General features: G+C 34.3%; 1 protein-coding gene across 1 annotated transcript in view; it reads right to left on the bottom strand.

Annotated features, from left to right (window-relative positions):
* The window catches only part of GRID2 (glutamate ionotropic receptor delta type subunit 2), a 1,375,820-nt gene that overhangs the window by 314,105 nt on the left and 1,041,078 nt on the right, over positions 1-20,637 (bottom strand). Inside the window, exon 11 of the mRNA XM_036339775.1 lies at positions 12,337-12,649. Within this exon, the coding sequence (XP_036195668.1) occupies positions 12,337-12,649 (313 nt within the window). The remainder of the gene's footprint in view (positions 1-12,336; positions 12,650-20,637) is intronic.

The raw sequence follows: 20,637 nt of genomic DNA, 5'->3' as shown, positions 1-20,637 counted from the left end.
TCCCCTGAGGGGTCTCAGATTGTGAGAGGGCACAGGCCAGGCTGAGGGACCCCACCGGTGCATGAAACTGTGCACCGGGCCTCTAGTATTGTAGTAACTATGTAAGGTGTCAGATGGGTACTTGACATATCAGAAAGATCACTTTGTAAAGTATATGATTGTCTAACCACTATGCTGTTCACCTGAAACTAATATAAAATACCTGCCGGGAGCCGGTCCATCCTTGCTGTTTCAAAGGACCTGGCATATATGGCATACTGTTCTTAATATGTTTGCTCACCTTCTTGGCACTATGTGTTTTAACCAAGGTCTCTGAGAAAGGGTGTTTCCCCAGGTAGGTATTTTCCCCTGAAGTTAGGGAGGGAATAAAACCTCTTAACTAAGTGCCAGGCGGGTAATTAATCACTTTAACTACGAGCAATCATGCTTAAGCTACATAATCTTTACTCCCTGGAATGGAGATAAGAAACGCCCTAACCTTTGTAATAGAGATTGATAGGATTGAATCAACTGGTATAAATACAGATGTAATAAGACAGCAAGACACAGAACTTAGAATACGGAACCAAGAGAGACAGAACCTAGGCACAGAACCTACACAGAACGTTCTCTAGAGACAGAAGAACTTTGCTGGAGAGAACATGGCAAAAGTTCCTGGGCAGAAACTGGCCTCAGAACCTAGAGACAGAACCTAGCGAGAGAACATGGCAAAAGATCCTTGACTGAACCTGACTACAGAAATTGGCAAGAGAACCTGACTAGAACCTGGTAACTGAACCTGGCTGGAGAACCCGGACAGAACCTGGCTGGGGAACCTAGTGAGAGAACACGGACACAGAACCTGGCTAGAGAACCTAGCAAGAGAACATGGACACAGAACTTGGCTGGAGATCCGAACCAGAACTTCGCTGGAGATCCAGAGCAGAACTTCGCTGGAGATCCAGACCAGAACTTGGCTGGAGATCCTGGCTAGAGATCCTGGCTAGGCTGCTGATCAACTGAACGCTGTCTCCGTGTCCTTCCTTCTTCGCCGACTCCGTCCACACCTTTGGGGACCCCTGGACCCGCTGGGGTTGGACCCCGGCAAATACCATTGATGTAAAAAACAAAAAAAAAACTTCTGCAAAGCAAAGAAAACCATCAACAAAATAAAAAGGCAACTCACTGGGAGAAAATATTTGCAAATCACATATCTGATAAGGGGTTGATATCCAAAATATATAAAAAACTCATACAACTTAATACAAAAAAAATCAATTAAAAATTGGGCAGAGAGTCTGAATAGACATTTTTCCAAATAAGAAAATCAGAGCCCCAAAGGACTTAATATATAAGTTAAAAGCATCCTTGGGCAAAACTTATAATTCAACTCAATTTGGGTTCAATAATTTGTTGCATCTTTGGCCATGTTGTGTTATATACAGCTTATCACAAATCCTGTGTAATAATGATGTGCTTACATAAGAAAAAATGTTCTTACAGTTTTTCACATCTAGTTGAGTAACAAAGTTATTATGGATTTGTACGTATATGGTTTTTATTATAAGCATTTTCTTTAGCTAGATTAGTTTTCCAAATACATTTCCTTATGCCTAATTATAACACGTTTCCTTAAAATAATGTTTATTTTCTGAGAGATAATGATGAGTATATAAACATTAAACATTGTGACTGATTTCATTTCTTGCTAGGGCCTGCAAAACAATGAGGAAATAATAGTTATAATGTTGAGTGTCTATTTTGTATTATGCACACAGTTTTAAGTGCTTTATATCCATGAACTCTTAAGTTTTTAAATAAGTAATGAATTATGTAATTATTACCTGGGGAACTGAGGCACCTAGAAGTTAAGAAACTTGTCCAGTATCACATAGCAACTAAGTGGTAGATTACTGGATTAAAACTGAACTATCTCTCAAGAAAAACACAAAGATATAAACAGTTGTTTAGCTCTGGCCAGATAGCTCAGTTGACTAGAGTGCCATCCCAATACACCAAGGTTGCAGGTTTGATCTTTAAATCAGGGCACATACAAGAATCAACCAATGAGTGCATACATAAGTGGAACAACCAACTGATGTTTCTCTCTCTCTCTCTCAAATCAATAAAATTTAAAAAATAATAAAGTTAAGTAAAAACAGTTCTTTAACTAGATATTATATTATAAAATTACACACTCTTATAGCTAAAAGAAAATTTAAAAATAATCTGACACTTTATACCTCAGAGAGCAAAGATCAAATAAGTTAACTGGACAATTCATTTCTTCAATTTTTACTAGGTAAAAAACAAAACAAAACAAAAACGGTTCCTAGTCTGTGTTCCTTCCTTTAATAGGTCATAAGTAGGTATGTATTTGACCTAATTCAACATATCTGAAAACCCCATGCCCCTCATGACTTGTGCTTTCCTTAGCATGATAATCATTCTATGACGGAGCTGTGTTTTTATTAGTTTGCTTCTCCTGAACATTGAATGCTCCATGAAGATAGACATCATGCTGTCCTACTCACCCTTGTGACTAGATAAGTAATTCTTATTGAATGTCCAAACAAACGTTTCTGAGATAACAAAGAATTTTAAAAAGCAAAGTCAGAAGAGTACTTTTAGGATGTGCTAAAGTAGAGCTTGAACATGATATAAACATTAAGGGCTAGAAAACAACTGAAGCAGACAGAACAAACTGTGCAGCTATCCCAAATGGATTGATAATTTAGGGTCTAAGGGACAGAGTTGTAAATATAAAGAAACTATAAATTTTGGTCACAGCCACAAATCAAAGAGCAATGCTATGTGTCTACATTTTATGTGAAAGTTGGGTCATGCACTGGTCTTTTGTTAAATCTTGATACAAAAAAGAACAATTGACATAAAAATGTAGTTTATAAATAATGGACATATGTGAATTTATACTTTATATTACACATTGAAATTTCTCTACCTTGTAATTGTAAAAAAAATCAAATAAAGGCTGTGCCACATCTAAGGATATTTAACAAAAGTATCACAGGACTTTATTACCATCAGTTTTATAACAGAGCTGGGAATCCTAAATTCAGCATGATGCGCATTCTAGTTGGCTTATAAGCATGCATCTTAAAGCTAAATGCATCTTAGGTTAAATGCTGAGCCTTAATTTATAAAACACAATGATTAAAAACTGTGGTCAGTTACCCATACTTTTAGAAATAGAGCCATCATATTAAACTTCTGACTACAGATTAATGGATGAAGAAGGAAAATGGATTCTGGTCAAACAAAAATTGAATTTCCAAATTTGTATTGTAAGCTGATGGTCTATCACCTGTAGTCCGTTGAGCCCTATACTTTCATTTTGATCAATCCCAATTCACCGTTAGATTAAATTTATCTTTGGTGATGTCTGTCCCTATTCTTATTACTTAAGTAGAGGGGTATTGTGATATGGTACTGTGGAAACACTGAGTTCTACAGTATGGTATCAATCCTATTTTAAAGGACCTATGTCATCTGCCTTTTTCTATCATTTAAATTTATATTTTTAAAAATATATTTTCTTATAGTACTTTGGGGAAAAAGAAAAATCAACTCTGGATACCTTAAAATTACCTTTTGATTTTTTGTTAATGTCTATGTTAAACTCCTCTGTTTTGTTAAATACTAAAATAACGCTTTTAAACCATGGTGTATACTCATAAGTAGTTCAGACTAGTCCAGAAAATATTGTTTATATTAGATTTTTTAATAAGCATTTTATAAGCAGAAATCTGAATTTCTTGATTATCTTAAAAGATATATTTTTATTGATTTCAGAGAGTAAGGGAAAAGGAGAGAAACATCAATGATAAGAGAGAAACACTGATTGGCTGCCTCCGGCATGCCCCCTGCTGGGGATCGAGTTCACACCCAGTCATGTATCCTGACCGGGAATAGAACTGTTACCTCTGGGTTTATAGGTCAATGCTCAACCATTGAGCCACACTGGCCAGGCTCTTTGATTGCTTTGAATTCTTCAAAAGCCCAGTTCAGCACGAGAAAGGATTTTCTGGCTCAAATCAAGAAGAGCTGGTATTAAAATTAGTAAAACTCAAGGCACATTGTGTGCATATAGTTCATGGAATAATTGCTTAGGAGCTCATGGCATTTCATTGGGAATGTACTCAATGGATTTGCATCTGAGAATCATGGCATTGTTTTTTAGTCACACAAATACCTGGATCCACATACCCATAATAATAGAGTTTGAATCTCTGAAAGCTTAAATGTTCAACTTTTTGTTTTCTTCAGTGGTGGAGAATTCTGGTGATAAAAAGAAAGAAAATGAGCACGTTGTCGTGTTTTAAATCAGCATGGGGAAATTCTCAAGTGGCTGTGACAGCACTCAAGAGGGCTTGGCGCTCTCTTCGGGAAGGACTGCCAATCATAATTAGCAACAACAGAGATGTTGTTCAACTCTAAATAAAAATTACTGAGAGCTTTTTTGAGCTAATATCTGTAAGTACAGAAAGTAAAAATAAACTTGTCTCTGTAATCCAGTTAACCTGTCACTGGGAATTACACTCATTTTTCCCATGTTCATTAGGGTCAGTAAACAACAGAGCTAGCCAATATCATTTTTGTTATATTCAAATTTAATGTGAAGGAATATAACATTACAAAGGAATAATTTTAGTGACTGCATTTCAAGGCTTGAATCCTTAGGGTTTTTGTGACTAGGACATTGGTAAATTTCTTGTATTTGATAGCTACACTATTGAAATGGATTTCTTTTTTAGTTTTAAAGAGATGCTCTCTCATCAGTAAGCTCTTTCTGATGTAATAGGGAATGTCTAACTCTTTCCTTTGTGGAAATGAGAAAGTTGTGATTCTCTGTAATAGTGCAATCCATCTGGCGGTGGGGAGAGCTCTTTATTTTCTTCCAAAGATTGTCTGGGGATCTCAAAGCCAGCGGGTTGCCTCTCGTTTTAACGCTTGTGCAGCAGTCATCAAGTTATCTTCTACCGTTCCTAAAGGTCCTTTGTTCCATTTATTACTAGAATCTGTGGACCAATTTGACCTTTAAGAAAGCTACCAAAGAAATATTCCTATTTTACTCCTTCTGTCTGCTTCTCTCATCAGAAGTGGTTTATTTGGTTCCAAATTGGGTATGGTCCACTTCCATGGAGTTGAACAATCCTGGAAGCTTTCCTTATTTATGGCTATATTAAAAACATCTAGGTTAGGCATGGCACATACCCAAGAAATGTTTATTAAACCATTTAATGTAGTGATTCCTTGTTTTTGTTTTGCTCCTACTGTTCCTGGTACAGATATTGATAGCTCTAAATATTTTACATGAGTATAAATACTTATACTTAATAGAATCAGACAAAACCATCTGAGATAAAGTCTGAAGTTTCCTTCAAAATTATTTTTTAAGTAAACAGAAAACAAATTACATACAGCCACATATGTGAACAAGTCACAGAGGCCCTCTGTGGCCCAGATGTTATGAAGAGTCACTGCCCATTAACTAAATATAAGGGATCTTCAAAATTTAAACCCCCAGATTTTTGGGGGGGCGGGGTTAATACTCACCCAAGGATATTTTTCCATTGATTTTTAGAGAGAGTGGAACGGAAGGGGAGAGACAGAGAGAAAGAAACATTGATGTGACAGAGACACATCAATTGGTTGCCTCCTGCATGCTCCCTGTTCAGGTCTGGAGATAGAGCCTGCGCCCTTAAACTGGAATCAAACCTGGGACCCTTCAGTCCATAAGCTGACACTCTATCCACTGGACCAAACCAACTTGGGCTAGATTTTTTTAAAGTGTGTTTATTGTAGAGAGATGCATGTAGACATGGAGATAAGGGAAGATATAAACTGACAATATCACTGGCATAAAATTGGTCTTTCATTCATGCATTTCACTACCTAATTCACAAGCTCTAATGTTCCAGCCAAACAGATGTACTAAGTTTATCACAATAATGGACCATACTGCTTTTGCACAGTTGGATTCCCTGAGCTGTTTTCCAAAATGCTTTGAAGTGACAGATTTTTTTTTAAAAAAATCCAGATTAGTAAACAACTCAAATATATTTAACATTTTTCTGCTTTTAGCTGTTTCTGAACTCTTTTTTTTTCAGAAATCTATCTAATAATACATGAAATGCCTCTTTATCCCTATTCAATCTGGTCTGGTGACCCAATAAAGATTGTAATTTTGAAATAATAGTTGTACTTCTTATTAAAAGGTTATATTTTTATTAGAAATTATTAGTAATTCCAATTTCATTGCCTGTGTATGGGCACTCCCATTGATTGATTCTCTTTTTCTTAGAGTTTATGAGCCTTACCTTAATTTATTTTTAATCAAAGTGTAATGACGCTCTTGGTATCTTTTAATGAATTCACTTTTTTACTGTTAGCAAGTGGAAGAATAGCAGCATTTCAAAGATGAAGTTATCATATGCAATTCAGCATTGTCTGTCATCATGAATTTGTATAAATGTATAATCAACCTACAGGCTGTACAACTTATTTAAGGGCACAGTTGGGTTACGAAAGTGCTTAAAATATTTATAACTTTTGATATCTGCTGCATATTTATAGAACTGAAAGACCATGGTAATCAAATGGGTAAGTTTACTTATCTTTTTGTCTTGGGTGTGCTCCAAAACTTACTGAAATTTGGCCACTTAGAAGCAAAATTCATAATTCAGAAAGCCAGTACATAAGCCTGTTAACATCTTCACAAATAATGCTTATTTATATGTTTGTCATCATAGTCACTTGGTAGAATATACCCGTAGACACATCCTATATAATTTTCTGTTTGGTTTAGTGAATTTTAGCTTGTCCAGAAACAGATTGCAGTCTAATAAACACAATGCTGCTCTTAACGTTATGCTTGATTTAGTGAAGTATTTTGCATTTATTTATTCACTTAGTTTATCAGTATGCATTTATTAAACACTTACTATGTACAAGGCACAAAACTATTGGCAAAAGAACCATAAAGATAAAAAGGACTAAAAAGGACACTGCCTTGTGTTCAAAGGACTCAGGTGATGAAAATTGGAAAAAAAAAGGCATTCATACTATTGTTCATAATAATATAAATATATCTTAGGGAACGCAGATGATCCATAATCCTAGGAAAGACTTCCAAGCAAGAATTACATGGTTTTTAAAATTGATTTTAAGATATAGAGAGTGAGAAAGATCAGTTGCCTCCTGTACTAGCTCAACAGGGGATTGAATCCGCAACATTTTGGTGTATGATATGACACTCCAACAAAGTGAGCCACCCAACCAGGGCCAAAGCACTAATTAGAGGATGCATAGGAATTTGCCACATGAAATCAGGTGGGGATAGAGATTAAGCAGGTAATGAAGACATTTCAGGAATTGGAAGAAACAGAAGCAAAGCAGAGAGACATTACAGAGTCTTGTCTTGTGTTCAAGAGACAAAACAATTTGGAGTAACTGGACAATTAAATGCGCTATATGAGTGATAAGAGAGTAGAACTGAGCACTGAACAACAGCCACATGGTAGAACATTGTTCATGCTCTGAATAACTTTTAAAAGGTAATGATTGGGAAGCCAAGAAAATATTTGAAGAATGGGAATTATGTAGAAAGCCCTCTCCATGACAGTAGCAACTTGGATATCTATGCAAGTATGTGGAGCATATATTTTCAGGGAACAAAATTATAAAAGACTATTAGGAGATTCCTACAGTTCCAATGAGAAATGCAACTGGCCTCATCTAGGAAACAATTTGGGCCAGGGGTGGGCAACCTTTTTGTAAGTGCGTGACAAAATCATCAAAATCTCTGACTCAAATTCTTTTGCATGCCAGCCCTAATTTTTTGAGAACATGTTACGCCTACTTGATATCTCTTAAGGTGTACGTATGTGAAGAACCTTGAAAAAATAATAAAATTCATTCAAGTGACAAAAACACAGTATATGATGATGAAAAATACATTTATTTTTTAATGTATACATGTACACTGATAGTCCGACAGAAAACTTTATGACTCGGTTTGATATTATCAGTGGGACTTTTGCTGCTGCATCACTGATGACAGAGATTTTACATCAGGCTTATATTTTGTGACCTTCAGAGATATGCATGAGCTACTACTTTCATCCGTCAGGCTACTCCTATTATGAGACTTAACAAAATTCATCACTGAGAACAAATATTCACAATTGTAAATGGAAGATTTTAAGAGAGGGTTTCGTGTGCCAGCAAAAGTTACTGGCATGCCATGTTTGGCACGTGTGTCAGGGGTTGCCCACCCCTGATCTAGACCTTGTCCCTCTTAGGTGAGAAGAGATTTATACCCCTGGAAATATGTAGGAGATAAATTTTGCAGACCTTCACTATGGTTGAATATAAGCTTAAGAAAGAAAAAGGAAAATCTAACTGTTTTCAAAGTTTTGAACATATATGTTTGAGTGGTTGGTAATACATCAGCTGGAATCGAGATAACAGAGACTACAAAAGTTAAAAGTATAAAATCATTCAATTATTGGCATGTTGAAATTTGTGATATATATCCAGAGAGTGGTCTAGTGAGCAGTTAGGTATGCACAACTAAAATTCAAGGATGTGATGTAAATTTGGGAGTTATCTGCATATTGATGATCATTAAAACCATATACATAAAATTGGATGAAATGGAAATAATAACATGAAAACAGAGGTTAACAACATCTAGCTATACCTTCTTTTATTTTTAGCCAATGCACATGTCTATCAACATCTTAGTTCTCTCCCCTCATTTATTGACAACATTGGCACATGGCCCATTTCCTTCCTCTCCAGTCCAAGCTGCCATTACTACAGATGGTTCATCTAATTCTCTGGGCTCTCAATTTATTGATCAGCTTTGAAACTTTTTACCAACTCTTAACTTCAAGAATCCACATCCACACACCTATAACTTCTCCTCTACTGTCCTATTTTAGTCTCATTTTATAAATACAAACTTCAAATTCTTCAAATTGTTTCTACTTTTGTTCTTTAGTCTCATCAAGAACTCTATGCTCTCTCAATGCTATATTATTACTTTCCAGTCTCGCTCTTTACTATATTCTCATTATTGGTCTTTCTATTTTATTTTCATTGCTCTCTGCACCCCAGAATCTACCATTATCTCACCAATAATCTAAAACCATTTGCTTTCTTAAGCACATTTCTCATGTGCCTAACTATCCAAGGCTGAACCTAATTTGTTTTTATGTTTAATTTATTTAGCAAACACTCATGTGACACGTATATAAGCTATTTTATCTAATAATGTCATGATTTTTAAACATTTTTATTCTCATAACAGAGCCATGAAGTGGGCACAGCCAGGATGTTCCTTGGAAAAGGAACTCACACCATCATACAGGTTTGTAGTCCCTAACAGACCACAAAATTCTTCTGTTTCATTCACTCTTTTCTCTCCTTTTGGAATAATTTCTGTGAAGAAATCACCATCATGTTGTGGGAAAGACCAAACTGTCCCATGACAAGAGAAAATAAAAGAAAACTGAGGCTACTAGTCCTCAACCAGCATCAACTACCAGACATGAGTTCAGCTTCCAGACTTTGAGTTGTGTAACTGAGATCTCAGACATCATTGAGTAAAGACAATCCATCCTAATTATGTCTTGTCTAAATTCTGACCCACAGAATCAGAAGGTTTTGGAGGAGTTTATTATGTAGTTATAGTCACTGGAACACTACCAAAAGCAAGCTAAATCCAATAAACACCTTTCTACTTGATTATTTGAAATGTTTAACACAGAGGACCAAACGCTCCATCTTTAAATACTGGTTTTATTTGGTGTGTATTCCACTGCATGCTATATATGCATGGTACTTGTATCTTTCCATCACTCCTTATCAGTTACTATTGAAAGCTCCTCTACCCATTCTTTTCCTTAGGGCACTTCTTAGGCCCTTTCTGAGCCAGTGGTCCTCAATTAGGAATATGCAGTTTAGAACAAATACACTGTGTGATCTTACTTCTATAGCTTCAATTATCTCCTACATGCTAATATCTTCTAAGTATATATTTAGCCCAGATGTCTTTCATGTGCTTCTGAAAAAAATATCAAACCACTAACAAACAATAGAAATATTTCCATGGATGTTTCAAAGATATCTCTACACGCACCAAAATGAATGTATCATCTTCCCCATCACACTTGTTCTTTCTGTTTTTCATTTTATCATTAAAAGACATTATCATATAATACACCTAATTTCCCAATCCAGAACCTTAGGATAAAACTGCTTCATTCCCCTCCTTCAGTATCAATCACAATACCATTATATAATTAATCAAGTTCTATTGATTCCAATTCACAAAATAGCCTTCTCTTGATTCCCAATGCCACCTTACCTTTGTGGAAGCACATAAACTCCTTACTTAGTTATTATAATACTCTTAAAATTTTATTCACTTTCCACATTACCCCTTTCAACCTATTATAATAAAAATATTTGTATGGTACAAATTTGAACATGTTTTTCCTTATTTAATACCTTTAAATAGCAGATTATTTCTGTAAAAATCAAGTTCAAGCTCTTGATAATAATAAATATATCTTCAACCACATCTTTACCAGCTCTATACTGCACAATTTATCCTAATTTCTCTTTTACTTCTTTATATTAAATTTTATCCTACCCATCTCTGTCTCCTTTTCTCCATCCTCTTTTCTAACAAGCTCTTTAAATAGTTCATTATTGTGTCTTTGTATATGTAGTTTAATTCAAAAGCCTTCTTTGCCACATAAGATATATTGATCCTTCCTATCCCTTTGTTCTCATAGCAGATTGTACTTACATCTATTACAGCACTTTTGATCGTACTTATAATTGTTTGTTTACATGTTTGTGTCACACTAGATTTGTAGCTCAATGATGGCAAAAACTCTTCTGTTCACAATTATATACTCAGTGTCTAGCAAAGTTCTAGCTTAAATAAATAGCATTAATTAAATATCTACTGGGTTAGTGATTAATGCATTGACTAAAAATGTCTGTGACAAATGTAACCTAAGTCAGAGCCCTTGAGGAAAGGCAGAGGGAGAAGCATACTTACAAAGGTTTTCAAAATAGATTAGAAGTGAGAAAGTGGCGGCGAAGAGTGTAGAGTGGTTCTCAGCCTTCCTCATGACGCGACCCTTTAATACAGTTCCTCATGTTATGGTGACCCCCAACCATAAAATTATTTTCGTTGCTACTTCATAACTGTAATTTTGCTACTGTTATGAATCATAATGTAAATGTCTGATATGCAGGATGTATTTTCATTGTTACAAATTGAACATAATTAAAGCATAGTGATTAATCATAAAAACAATATGTAATTATATATGTGTTTTCCGATGGTCTTAGGCAACCCCTGTGAAAAGGTTGTTCGACCCCCAGAGGGGTCACAACCCACAGGTTGAGAACCGCTGGTCTAGACAAACCTTGTGATTAGTTAAATGAGAATAGAAAGAATAAAATTTAGTGGAAGATCCAATAGCAAGTACGTATAAAAAGTAAGATGCTATCGAGAGTTGTAAACATTAAGGCAAAAGCATCATATGTCTCCACTGTGATACATATTTCTCCTCTTCAATACATGTGACAAGTTTGCAAGAAACTATTAATTGCCTATGTATTTTATTATTTCATTTTCCATGGTGGTAGTAGTCTCAATTAAGAAGTTCAATAAATACTATTCTAATTCTAAAGTGATCAAAGACAAGGAATTCACTAGTTTAAAGAGCAGGGCAGCTTGGATATTGAATATAAAACAATGCCCATTTTTTAGAATATAGTGAAATTGTAAGTTAAACCATTGTTAAATATTATATATTAAAGATAAAATATAAAATTTACTATAAGAATCTTAATCAAAGTCTTTTCACTGCCAATGAATATTTTTCAATACATGAAATAATGTCTCTGAACAAAGAACATGTCCCAGCCTCTCTTACAGATGTAAATAATTAACTAGTATGTGCTCCAGTAAGTAGTTTCATTCCAATAAGGCTATTTCTCAGAATGTCAGAGTTTAGGGAGGATTCTGAGTTTCTTGTGAACCTTACCTCTGACATTTATTTTTTTGGCTTTGGTGATGATATTGAACTAAACATCAAAAGATAATGAACTAGTTTTTTGTTGAAAACCTGCTGTGTTTGAGATCCACTAGGAAAAAGAAGGAAATGCTCTGTTCGAAGCATGACTGTGAAGACCATTTGAACACTTACCAATGTCAGATACAGATACAACACATCTTAACTGAAATCATGGCAATTGAAGCATCACATTCCTTTTTCATATAAAAATGTAATTTTTTCTCCTTACCTTGCTGTACAAAGGATCCATACACAAACCACATGGAGTTGTAGAGAGTAGTAGAACTCATTGATCCCATTTGTAATCGTGGGGGATTAAGCCAATTCAAAAGGTAGACCAGAAGCCCCACAAGAAGGACTGTGCCAGCAATGCAAGCCCATAGAGAGAGATCGAATGGTGCAAGACAGGCAAACATATCCACTGTCTTTTCAGCTCTTCGAAGTAGTACTCCCACTGAGTAGTCCATGTAACGTGTTGTAAAGTCCACCACATTCTCTCGATCTGGGGTGATGGTTAAAGCAGAAATCCCTATGTCCGCTCTCTGAGAAATTGAAAGAGAGAAGAATTCATTAAGAGTGTGAAAAACAATTTGATTTGTGACATTTTGGCTTGCCTTGAGGAAAAAAAAATTAGATGCCTCAGGCAACATCTTAAATCTTTTTTTATATATAAACTGAAAAACACTGCAGAGACTTCTTAGAGGAGAGTTGTGTGTGAATTTTGAATTTCTTACTGCAAACTATGCCCCACCAGAGTCAGACAAATTACCTTGTTCATATCACTAGTGAAATAAGCATGTGAAATCAGTGAAGAATATTTATTATTATTATTATTATTTTTAGGCTAGTCAAGTGAAGCAGTGGGAGTGGAGAAGGAACAAAGAAATCTGTAACTGGCTGTGATCAATTAGTTGTAAGACACCACTGCACTCGGACCAGCCTAAGAAGAATATTTTAGATGTAGATAATACCTGAAGGAAATTGTCTTTTTTCCTGGGGTCATTTTATCAAAGTCTTCATTAACACAGTAACAAAGGCAAAACTTCTTCTAAAAGATTCTTTCTGAGAAAATGTTCCTGAGATATTCAATATGTCTCTAACATGTATTATTAGGTAGTTTATTTTAAAAACTTAACATAGCATTTTACCCTTTGTTTAGATTTCTCTGTATCAAAATTTATATTACTGAGCTCTAAACATATTAGTCTGTTAGAGCTTTCACATAGCACTAAGGTATGTCATATACCAGAGGTCTCTACCATGATCTTATTGAATAAACCTCAGAAACATTTTAATGAACAACTAAAAATTAAGAAAAAAAATAATTCTTCTTGGAGTTATATCCTCTCATCTCACTCAGTTTGTGTCACCCTAGATGGAGTGACAGCCCTCAAAATTATAGCATATGCTATTTTATTTGTTTAAAGTGCATAGCAGAATTGCAGTGCGAACACTAAAAAATGACTTCAAATTTAAATTCTATGACATGAAAAACATATTTAAATATATAAAAGATGAAGTCTTTGAAGTAATGATCTGTAGCTGTGATTAAAGCTGTGGGAAACTCCTTCCAGACAAATGCAAACAATAGTAAATTATTTGTTGAACATTTTCATTATTTTTCTTTTTTATTGTTTTATGAAACAATATGGAAACTGATGTTTTTGCTTTTGGGGACAAGAACAAATGAAAAATAACATGTCTAGTATAATGCTAAACCAACTCAGATAAATCTAATCTCTGAAGACATAGTCACAAAAATTTAATATTTAGTTAGAATATATTTAAAATGTATTTACATATATACATACATATTCTGTTCCTGCACTTAATAAGTATAGAAGTCATATTAAAGCTATGTTTTTCTTATTCCAAAGCCTGTGCTCATAACACTTTACCATACTTCAAGAAATCATTCATTTTCTAAAAGACCATATTGTAGGTAGTATAATTGTTTAAGTATAATTGTTTACTTAAGAAAGTCTGAAACGTTGTTTTTAGAAAGTGTAATATTTACAATGCAACAAAGCCATATTAATTTCAGTACCATGAGTTTAGAATTAACTGAGAAGTAGTAAACTTAATAATTACTATATGAAAATGGACTTATAGAGAAATATTTATGACTGCTTTCAAACTCATGTATTTATTTTTTATAGCTAGATATTAGGAACTGGGCTTTTTCAGATTGAAAATCTAACCTGGATCCTTAGCTCTCCAGTTCTAACTTTCCGAGCTTCAGTTTATCTATTTATGAAATAAATATAACTATGTTCACTATGACTACTGTGATCTTAATGCTGAATAAATAACTCTCCAGGAATCAATCAAGCTCTCAGAAGGTACATTTACTTTTTCAGGACAGTAAAGTGCTATGGATCAGTAATTTACTAATTGATGTATTGTGACCCAAGCATTTTATGACTCAATTAAAGTCAGGAAATTCGACCTAAGGAGATATTTACTGACAACATGTTGATTATTTTAAATGTTGATTAATAGTTTGCTGATAAATAATTAAATGTTTTGGATCAAAATGATTATGAATAGGAATTGTAATATACTGCTTTTCAAGTAGAGACCTGTAGTAACACAAAGTGAATTTATATCATGAGAAAAAGAATGATATCTATAGAATAATGTGTTTTTAATTTTTTTAAAAGGTAGCTAATTGTATTGCATGTGCTAAAATATTTATTAAATATAATAGTTTGTCATATTTCTACAGAGACCTTCCTGGTTCACTCTCAACACTTACTTATTTTGTTCTCAAGAAGAAATTCCCAGTCTCCCTGTGGAGGGCATATCGGAATCACACAGCGTGGGGGAAAAGGAGGTTTACAGTTGTTAGTACATGAAACACAGAGTTTATCCTTGTATAATTATTAATTAATTATTGTATTTTTTCCATATGAATAACAGTAAACCTACTTTTCCCCCAGTCTGTATAATGGGCTTTTCCAAGAAATATATTTACATGGACACAGTATATATATACATGCACACACATTTCCCCCTTTCTGAGGTTTATATATACCATCCTAAGGAAGTGCTTCAGTCCATCCTTTAGAACAGGGGTCCTCAAACTATGGCCTGCAGGCCACATGGGGCCCGCCGAAAACATTTATCCGGACCACTGGGTGTTTTTGCTGCCGCTGCCTGTTGCTGAATTTGTTCATAGTTGTTTTTTTTAAATTATAGTCCGGCCCTCCAATAGTCTGAGGGACAGTGAACTGGCCCCCTGTTTAAAAAGTTTGAGGACCCCTGCTTTAGAAACAATGAGATAGCAGACCACTGTGTTTGATATAAGTATGTGATGGTCCTTACTTATATTAGAGAAGTTGTATTTAGGCAGAAAAAAAGCCAAGAACCACTCATCCCCAAAGATGGCTGTAAAACTTCTTGATTATATCCGAACAACCAAAAATGATCAGAGATAATCATTACTACATTTATCTATCATCTATCTATCTATCTATCTATCTATCTATCTATCTATCTATCTATCTATCTATCATCATCATCTATCATCATCTAGCTAGCTAAATATCTTTCTTATTTACATTCTAGAGGCTGGGTGGACGAAATTCATGCACTGGGGGTGGGGGGGGGGGTGGGTGGTCCCTCAGCCTGGCCTGCGCCCTCTTACAGTCTGGGAGCCCCACAATCAATTGCCCCAAAGAGGTAGGCCCTGCCCACCTGGCCAGGGATCTGCAATCTATCACCTCCACAGAGGGAGGCCCAGGCTACCCGCCACAGTGCCACCGGCTGGGTAGTCTGGGCCTCCCTCTTTGGGGCGATTGATCATGGGGCCCCTCCATCAATTCCCCCAAACAGGTAGGCCCCACCCATCTGCCGCAGTTCGCCAATTGGTGGCCTGAGCCTCCCTCTTTGGGCTGATTGTGGAGCTCCCTATTGATCACCTATCCAGCCAGTGGACTGGGCCTCCCTCTGCAGGGCGATCATGGGGCCATGGCCGGGCCCCCGACCAATCACATCACACCGGCATTGGCTGGCCTGGCGCCAGTGGGTGGCATAGCGTGGTCATCCGGATGGTCGTTCCTCTGTTTGGCTTTTTAGTCAATTTGCATATTACGTTTTTATTATTATAGATGTATGTATGTATGTCAATTCACTTGTCCAGTTTCGTACAATGGCTTTTCAAAACTCTACTCTTTTGAAACCTTTAATGTTTTCACTTCCACCCTATCTCTTGGAGGATGACCTCCACTGCTATTATGTAGTAAACATAGAAGGTAGATTAAAATTCACACTTATTTTCACCTCTCAGCCTATATCCCACACCCAGTCTCTATTTAGCCTATGTTTACAACAGAGGAGCTGTCCTCCTTCCTGTCTGAGGCCAATCCCCTCTCTTTAAGATACTTAAATTCCTGCCTCATGTATTCAACATCATCCTATAAACATCATCATTTTCATAGATTTCCTATGAAAAGATTATTGAACTCTTGTTCATTAGAATAAAAACAAAAAGAGAAAAGCCTTTCCTTTTACTCTCTATGACCTCTGATTCTCATTATTATCTGTTCTCTCTTTTTTTCATAGTCAGTTTACTTAAAGATTTATCTCTATTTCCACAGCTCTCAGTCACACTGGGAAAATTCTTTTGTACCCCTATCGTTGAGTACTTATACTCAGTGGACACAGCCTGTCTTAATCTTTACATTGCCGAACCAAATGGACACAATTTAGTGCTCATCTGTTTAGGCTTCTTGACAACATTTGAGAGTGATGATTGCTCCTTCCATCATAAAGATTCTTTGCCTTGGATTTCATGATATAATATAAGCCTCTTTCTCAGTTTCTTTTTCAAGATCATGTAGACAATCCTCTGTCTTTTGGCCTATACTCTTTTCTCATTCAAGATTCTCTGTCGAGGTGATCCCATTCATGTCCATAACTTCCAAGGTTCTCATTTACATATAGATTTATAAATTTTATTTCAAGTTGAGTATTGGAGTCAAGACTGATTTGTGCAACCACATACTTGACATTTCTGCTAAATGTCTCCAAAACATCTCAAATTTAACATGGCCAAGATCATATTCATTATATTCAACTCTAACCAGTCTTCTCCCAATGTCTCCTGCCTCGATGAATATCTTTCTACTTAAGTCTTCATAGTGTCCTCATTACTTATTTTACTTCCTAGGAATCTTAATATCCTTTCACTTCTCTACTATTTACAGCTCTCATCATTGCTTTCCAGGCTTCTTATCAGTGTACATGAAATCTATCTTTCCTCTTCTCTACCTTTCTGTAGAGAAAATCTGACCTGCCACAGTTGAAAGATTTTCAGTAGACTTGCATTGCTCTTAGGAAAAAGATACAAATCTTTAAAGATATCTAGACATCTTTAGATAGACTGTCTGATAACAATCTTTCAAATACTTTCATACTGAACCATTTTTTTCCCAACACTTTGTCTGGATGCATGGTCTCTGTATGTACTGTTTCCATTGTCTGGATTGACCCTCCTAAAACATCTCCAAATAAACTCATACATATTAATTAATCCAGCTCAATTATTACTTCCTCAGGGAAGCAATACATGACTCCCTTTGATAAAATAATAATTATTTTTTTAAAAATAATAATTCTTGTTTACATTATCAGAAGCCTATATCCATCACTTCTCCAGCAGTTATGACAGTTATAATTTTAAACATATTTGTATAATTCTTTGAATAATATCTGACTCTTCTACTATGTAACTATGAATGCAGGGATTATGATTTTGCTTTTTCTAATGACATATTCCTGGTATCTACCAGACTTGTCCAGCATAGATTCATGATCAATCAATATTTGCTACAGATATGAATGAATAAACATTAACATTTACTAGATGTTCATTATCTAATTCTTATATTTCCCTATTTTCTATATCTCTCTATTTTTTCAGCATTCCCAATAGATAGGAGTTTTTAAAGAATACAAAAAAGATGATAAAATAAAAATTTACTAACTTTTATAGGAGTAATAAGACATTTATATCTTGATGAATAATTACTGCAATAATTAAAATAAGTTTCTAGGTTTCTCAATATATTTATATTTATGTTATTTGAAATTAGTTAAGGTAATTAAGAGCTTACTATAGTAGGGTCAATATATTATAAAATATTTTATTTCAAATGTTTTATGTAAAAATGATGGTTTACATTTTGATAAGAACTAGCATTAAGACTGGAATATAAGTAATTTTTTCAAACTATTTTAATTAAAATAGTTATAACTTTTTTTAAAGAAGACAAGATTTGCATTCTTTCAAGTCAAGAAGAGGAGATAATACAATGGGGATGACTAATTGGCCATATGATCATTGAATCTTAGAAGCTTAAGCTTAAGTTGAAAAACATTTTATTTAAATTTAATCTGAAATAAATGATCATATTGAATAAATAATCATCTAATTTATGCTTGAACATAATGCTAAGAACATTATATCAATTATACTGAAGTTATGCATTTATTTAATGCTTACTATATACCTAATGCCTTGTTATATATTCTACCAACATTATTTTATTTGCTATTAAAACTAATCCAATGGCCTCTTTACAATATGAATAACTTATATTTGAAGCATTCTAATTATTATAAAACATTTATTTGATACTAAATTGGTATGTGCTGACCTATATCATCTATTAAGTGTCTTAGTTTTATCATCTATAAATCACAGTATAATCTAAATAGATCTGCCTGATGACAATCTTTCAAATACTTGAAGAACACTATCTTATTCCTCTTTAGGAAATATTATTTTAAACCTGAAAGTAATTTCTTATTCAATCACTCTTTCCAAGATATGATTTCCATGTTCCTCAAAATACTAGCCATTCCCCTATGGAAATAGTATAATTCATCAATGTTTCCTCAACTGATATGGACAATATAAGTGTTTTTTTCTAATGTCATTGGAGTTTGAATCATTTTTATTAGGTAAATTATAACATATTTTTATACAGAGCTTAGGGTCAAATACATTTTTAAATATTTTTAAATGAAACACTAAAAATCTAGAGATTCTCATGAATCTTATGCAACTGATTTGAAGCAAATGTTGGATTTTATAATAGTCCCTCAACAATTTAATTTTTTGGTTCTTTGTATCATTCCTATCTGTCTGAAATATTTTTGAACCTTTACCTATCATCCATTATATCAACTTTTTCTACTAGCTTTGAGTTATTTGTAAATTACAGAACAGGCCTGTAATTCACGTTACTGGTAAAATATTGATGAAAAGTAAATGAGAAAGTCCAAAGCATTGCAACTTGCCTCTAAAGGTTAAAGTTCTACCCACTTTGGTGATAGTTCATTAGTTAACACTCTAGATATTTTTAAAATCACCTATGAGTATTCTTTACTGCACTATCATCCAGCCGGGTTTCTCCATGTAAGTGCTTTGTAAAAGGCATTATTGAACTCAAAATACATGTGTGATCAGATATTCATTGTCTCATGAATAGTTAATGCTATCAAAAAAGAAAATGAACTGTTAATTTTTTTTTTTTACCACCTACAAGATGTCTGATTAATAATCCACTCTGATGAAACTCAGTGATTTGTCAGAATAAATTTATTTTTCTAATTCTGAATATGCCAATCTCTGTAACATCTCCCTTTTTCATGTTTTGTACATATTATTTATAGTAACTCATATATCACCCCAGGAAAGACATTCATTTCCCAAGGATATCATTCATTTGGACCTAGAAATTTTAACTTATTAAGAGAGCTTATCATAAGCTTCAATTCTCTTAAAATCTGTCCCCATATCATTCACACTACTTATGCTAAAAACACTTTACTGAGACCTTATTATATAATTGTCCTATTTTTGCTAATATAAGAATACAAATGTTTTTTTTTAAATATATTTTATTGATTTTTTTACAGAGCGGAAGGGAGAGGGATAGAGAGTCAGAAACACCGATGAGAGAGAGAGAAACATTGATCAGCTGCCTCCTGCACACCCCCTACTGGGGATGTTGCCCGCAACCAAGGTACATGCCTTTGACCGGAATCGAACCCGGGATCCTTCAGTCTGCAGGCCGACGCTCTATCCACTGAGCCAAACCGGTTAGAGCAAGAATACAAGTGTTTTGTTCTTAATACTTTATTTTTTAAAAATCTAAAGATTTTAAAGGCCAACAGAACTTTCCAGGTAAATACAGCATATCAGTTATTATTAATTATAGTAGAAATCAAACTATAAAGTACTGAGGGTAAGAAAAATGACCAAATTGTTTAATTGCAAAGTATTAATTTTCTCAGTCAATTTTGATATATTTATTTGAAAAAAACATAGATTTGTTTTAATATGTCACTGTTATAAGTTAATATTTTATTTTTAACTACAAACACATAGCACAATATCAGGTATAATCAATTAAATTGTTGTTAAAATAACTTTCATTCAGAAATAAAGATCACATTTAAAAAATCCTGAAAAATTTGAAAGGATAAAAAGTTATAAAGAAGTCATTCAAATCCTAAT

Source organism: Myotis myotis, unplaced genomic scaffold (assembly GCF_014108235.1).
Source record: "Myotis myotis isolate mMyoMyo1 unplaced genomic scaffold, mMyoMyo1.p scaffold_m19_p_1, whole genome shotgun sequence".
Classification (NCBI taxonomy): domain Eukaryota; kingdom Metazoa; phylum Chordata; class Mammalia; order Chiroptera; family Vespertilionidae; genus Myotis; species Myotis myotis.
The sequence above is the reverse complement of the archived record's forward strand: the minus strand, read 5'-3'. Positions and strand labels throughout refer to the sequence as shown.